At 43.0% G+C, this 6,000-nt stretch overlaps 1 protein-coding gene across 1 annotated transcript in view; it reads left to right on the top strand.

Annotated features, from left to right (window-relative positions):
* Positions 1-6,000, top strand: part of LOC118421889 — a 12,369-nt gene that overhangs the window by 3,419 nt on the left and 2,950 nt on the right. Inside the window, exon 4 of the mRNA XM_035829394.1 lies at positions 305-597. Within this exon, the coding sequence (XP_035685287.1) occupies positions 305-597 (293 nt within the window). The remainder of the gene's footprint in view (positions 1-304; positions 598-6,000) is intronic.

Genomic DNA, 6,000 nt, shown 5'->3' with positions numbered 1-6,000 from the left:
GTGACTACGTGAGCCGATGTCTTCCCGGCTTCAGAGCCCGGCCGGGGCCTAGTTCGGTTAGACACCGCGCGGACACCCTGGGTAATGGGACGTAGGCCTAACAAGGCGTCATGGCATGTAAAGTGAGATGTACTGAATCGAGCAGATATGGTTTCGACATTGCTATTGGTACAAAAAATTATGTGACTTCTGCAATAGCGAGGCTGAATTTAAAACTCATGTCTTTCGAGTGCGATTTGCAATCATTATCGTTTCTTTCATCTGAGTAATTTACTAATATAGATTTTGTTTGATACTACGTTAGGTACATAGTTTACGACACGGGAAAGACAAACAGCACAGTCACCAAGTTTAGCCTGACCAACTATGGAGACACCGTGCATGACGTCAGCGCCTTCACGCTGCAGACGTCATCAACCTGTGGGCTGTACGGATGGAGTGACGTCATCACGGTCGATGACGTGGCAGCAGGGACGCGGCAACCCCAGGAGTTCGGCGGGTTCGCCGAGTCGGCCCGATACTGGAGGTTGCTCGTCACGGGGACCCACTCGGGATGGCCACCCTTCCTGAGAGAGGCGGGCTTTCCAGAACTCTTGGGTAATTCTTTTATCTCATTTACCTGGTTGAGGTGGGGAATTTTGTCATCGTTGTTGGACCACATGTAACTAGTGTAAGACATTGCATTTGAAATAAACGTATTTGTTCTTTAATCCCGACGATCCCTATGCACTCCCGCGTATGCAGATCATCTGGCTCATATAGCTCCTTGTGACCGCCACAAAATGGTACCAAATATTTTCCGGCTTGTGCGTGGCTAAACGACTTGCAACAAAGCAAAACGTCTGTTGTGAACTGACGAAACGACCGTTACCTTTTCATTTTGACGAATTCGTACTAGAGAAGGAACTGGGTAATGACAAAAGTGTAGTCGTGGAGAGTGACGGTTAAGAGTCGTTGCAGGAGAAAACCAGGCAAAACCAGGCAGAGGTCGGAAGATGGGGGTCAGCCAAATCAACTCAAACTTTTCTGTGGGATAGGTATGCGGAACTATGAACAGCCATATGATTAAAACCCTCCAGCTATTTTTCGTTATGGCGTTCTGGGGCCCCCCTCTGAGACCCTCCAAAATCAAACTTTTGATGACTGAAAATTACTGAAATTGCGATGGCTATTCTGATACTTTTGATTAAAATATGACAAAAAGTTTTATATTCCCATATTTCATGTGTTCTTGAGTTTTACTGATAAAAATTTGAAGATGAAGTATTGAAATTGAGAGGGTGTTACAGGGGATTACCAGAACCAATGAAAACACAATTTTCAAATCTCTGAATTTCTGTGATCTTTCAGGGGCTTGTTCTCCGACACTCAGCAATTTAAATGAATGATTTTACCTTTACTGGAGAGAGGAATATCTACTAATTGAAAATCAAGCGTCGTTTAATTGGGCCATGTATACCACAAGCCGTGAGCAGGGGGTCTTTATGGGGATTTCCAGGTTTTTGACTATGTTAAAACAGGTAATAACTGCTCACTACGGGGTAATGGACAGCAACTTTTTGGTGTCCCTGTGTAGGATCACTGCTTAATTGTCAAAAATGCTTCAACTAATTGCAAGTAATTATTGGGGCTCTGTATGGGGGATATACGGCTACTTGAAAATGAATTTTGCAGGTTTTACCCTCATTTGTTGCTCTGTAAGTCCTCAAATAGTACATTCCTTACAGAATCATAACTATTATGTATTTACCATGTGGTACTTAAAGGAAAGCATCAGAAAATCTTCAATTCATTATTTTCCAGTAGTTTACTCATTAAAAAGTTGATTTACGTCAATTTTTACATTAATCCGCCCAATATGACCCTGTAGACACGTTTGAACTTCGCGCTCTCCTCCCCTCTCCCGCCGCGCTGGCCGATGACGTAATGGCCTCGTTCTGATTGCCTGCGCGCTGACGTCACAAATCAGAATTGAAACTTCTGGCCATGCCAGCCATTTTGCTCGGTGAACCTCGGTCCCTTCGGCGGGAAATCACACCGCCATTCTGGAAGCCAGTCCGTTGTTGTTGACAATTAACTTCGTGGACCTGTAAGTCGCGTTGTGAGCTGTCTACGAAGCCATAGTCCCCGGGAGACTGAACATGAATTAGCTTGTCTGCAGCGGGTGAACCGCGCGGCGACGGGACGAAATCAAAACAATGGTTTTTGGGGAGGTTCACGCACCGTGCCATTCTGGACTATTACAAGAGCGAGTTCGGGTCAGTTCTTACCTTCTCCTTTCCGAACAGCACAGTGATAATTACACGTAAGCTTCCACGAATTTTGGTTGAATTCACAGTTGTAGACCTCGTTTGTTCTACTGACAACATACCCTTGATCGCTACATATCGAACAACCCCCTTTTCGCGCCGAAACAGATAGCACCACAACTTGTACAGATCGTGCGAGTTACGCCTCGCCTCTCACTTTATTTTCTGTTTCTCGGGTAAATTATCTGGACTGGTCGGTTTTTCAATCATGTAGCTTTGGCGGATGGAAAGAGGCTCTGCATGGGGGTTATCAGGTCTCCACGTACATGATATACTCAATAGGTCATTGCATCAGAAATCTTTGGCAGAAGCGAGAAGAACTGGGTCAGTAATCTTCTGCGCATACTTTGCATGTGAGATAGGTGGGTTGGTGAATTAAAAATTAAGAGCCATCGAATTAAAAGTCCCATGTTCTTTTTAGTATGAAGTTATGGATCCCAATGGCTGCAGTAATTACGAAGGGCTATAAAGGCAAGTATGATGTGGAGTGTTTTCTCCACATTTTTAACAACTGCCGACAGGACTGGCATGGTCAGCTGTCTGTGCTATTCTGCAAAGTGTACTTCAGACCGTGAAGTCCAAGAATCTTTTACTAATAAAAGTGTTTTGAGATATTACAGGGTGTTATCACTGTGTTCCGCTGATTTTGTCTCTGCCAGCGATCGGTCAGAAAACTAGCATATCAGTTCTGCGCTTAGACTTCTCAGACCCTCAGGAGGCAAGGACATTTGTGATCGCAAGGTAACATCAATGAAGACTCACATAATACGGTATGTCAATGAAAAACATGATGTTTTGACCTCTGAAGACATGAAAGAAGTGTGGAGGGTCCCATGGAGGCATAGAGGACTATAGAATTGCGGTGGCACAAACAGATGAAGCAAGCTAAGAGCAGTGCAAGGCAAAAATGGGAAGATGTCAAGTAATAGAACAATTCTTGTTTGCAACTGATTGAGACATACTAGTACGAGTCTGGAGAGCCTTTGATGTTGGGGTTGGAGAAGTAGTGAACTTTGCCACAGTGCCACAGATACATGACCTTCCAACCCTGACACAGCACCGTTTGGTACCCCACAGTCACAAACGAGTCACATCACAACATCGGCAGTTGGTCAAAGTCAGCGTTGTTCTGCTGCCCTGAGCCAGGATATGTGACAGCCTTCAGCTCAGCCAACAAGCTAGAACGTTGGAGAACACTTTAAAGAACTAGAGCGGGAGTCCAACGTTACATACATTGTACAACAGAATACACAAGCAGTGGGCTCAAGCTGTGACTGGAATAGCTCATGGCTAGGGTTGGGTAACAATGGTCCATTTTGCTGAAAAAAATCTGTATTGTGTAGCATTCGACTCCCACTGGTGTTGTAAAAATCCTACATGGGTAACTACCTCTGTACGATTGACTGTAAAAGTTGGTAAAATTACTATAGAGTGTACTCTGCTTCGCTCTTTTTTATTTGCCTTGACCGATAACCCCGAAAACGTGTGAATGCCTGATCATGTAATCAGTTCATTTTCCAATTGGTCCAACATCCGGTCTACCGATTTTTTTCAGGTCCGGTTTTTCTGGACCGGTTCAATGAGAAAAACCGGTTTTGTACCGGTACCCAGCCCTACTCATGGCCCTGGCCTAGCCTGATAGTCACAAGAAGAATCCGGATTGGGCGTCCTACCAAGTTGTCAATAAAGGCTGGGCAATCCGGACAAGGAAATGCTGCCAACGGATGTCAGACAAGATGAAAACTTAGGCCTATCTGACTGACATTTTCAATCGGGGGGCTACGTCTGGGCAGAAAGCTGGTGCTTTGCAAGTGGCCCACGAGATGTGCACAGCACGTTAGGGAATCTGATGGCAAGCGCGGTTGTTCCAGCCCAGTGGCACACAGCCAAGCAGATTACAAGCTATTACAAACATTCAGCAGCACAAAGACAGCAAGAAAGCACAGAATTTCTGGTCACCGACATGGAAGCGATAGATGAGGAAAGCGAGTGGCAGGCGCCGCAAAAGACAGTGTATACTTTAATTCTAAGTATTGGCTACAGTCATCCTGTCATGTTGTCATGTTTGAAGACATAAACTTGTGCAAACTCAGGCTAAAACAAAAGGTCTCAAATCAATAAAGCTAAAGCAACTGAAGTGCATAATCAGATCATTTCCGTCTTCCCATAACAGGTTCTACTCTTTCATACAGGTATTTGAGAACATCCTATCCACATGTACATGTGCAAGTTGATTTTTTTGTAATTTGACAAAGTTTTGTAACATGATTTTTACAACTGTATAGAAACTCTGTACCAAACATGTGGATTTTTAGGCCTAGCCACAATCGTAATCTCTTACCCTTTGCAGGTAAAAAATTACATCAGACCCAGCTTATTGTACCAGTCCAAGAAAACTGAAAGTGTGCATTTGTGAATATGCATTTCAACAGTGCGTTTGTGTATTTTGCAGGCAGTATGCTCCATTGTAATAGGGTTCTATATGTAGGTTTCTCATAGACTTAATGTTTTAGTCTGTCCTTATGGTGATGAATAAATGAACAGTCAGGCATACTAACAAGCCATTGGTATACTTTTACACATCGTATTTTGTTAATAGCTAAAATTCTTTGTTAAGGTCATGTTTCTATGTTGAAGATTGCCAATCATAGTATGCGGTCACCCATGTGGCCTGCAGTGCAGTAAATAGTATGTGGAGTATAGAGATAACCCCCATGTAGATAATTTTTCATTATGTATCACATAGGGAAAGCAGACTTTGTGAGGGATTAATTGACGTCTTAGAGATACTGAGATGTGTAAAAGCAGCTTAATTCCATTTCACACATACTGATATGCCCCATACAGAGCCCAAATGAATAGCAGTAAATAGTTATAGCTTTGTTTGACAGTTAAGAATTGTTCCTATACAGAAACACAAATAAATGACATAACTTACCCCATATTGATACAGAGCAACAAATCCGGGTAAAACCAGTATATTTCATTTTCAAGTTGCCGTATATCCCCCATACAGAGCCCCAATAATTACTTGCAATTAGTTGAAGCATTTTCGACAATTAAGCAGTGATCCTACACAGGGACACCAAAAAGTTGCTGTCCATTACCCCGTAGTGAGCAGTTATTACCTGTTTTGACATAGTCAAAAACCTGGAAAATCCCCATAAAGACCCCCCGCTCACGGCTCGTAGTATACATGGCCCAATTAAACGACGCTTGATTTTCAATTAGTAGATATTCCTCTCTCCAGTAAAGGTAAAATCCTTCATTTAAATTGCTGGGTGTCGGAGAACAAGCCCCTGAAAGATCACAGAAATTCAGAGATTTGAAAATTGTGTTTTCATTGGTTCTGGTAACCCCCTGTAACACCCTCTCAATTTCAATACTTCATCTTCAAATTTTTACCAGTAAAACTCAAGAACACATGGAATATGGGAATATAAAACTTTTTGTCATATCTTAATCAGAAGTATCAGAATAGCCATCGCAATTTTAGTAATTTTCAGTTATCAAAAGTTTGATTTTGGAGGGTCTCAGAGGGGGGCCCCAGAACGCCATAACGAAAAATAGCTGGAGGGTTTTAATCAAATGGCTGTTCATAGTTCCCCATACCTATCCCACATAAAAAGTTTGAGTTGATTTGGCCGACCCCCATCTTCCGACCTCTGCCTGGTTTTCTCCTGCAATGACT

This window comes from Branchiostoma floridae, chromosome 8 (genome assembly GCF_000003815.2).
Source record: "Branchiostoma floridae strain S238N-H82 chromosome 8, Bfl_VNyyK, whole genome shotgun sequence".
NCBI lineage: Eukaryota > Metazoa > Chordata > Leptocardii > Amphioxiformes > Branchiostomatidae > Branchiostoma > Branchiostoma floridae.
This window is presented reverse-complemented; position numbering and strand designations above follow the sequence as displayed.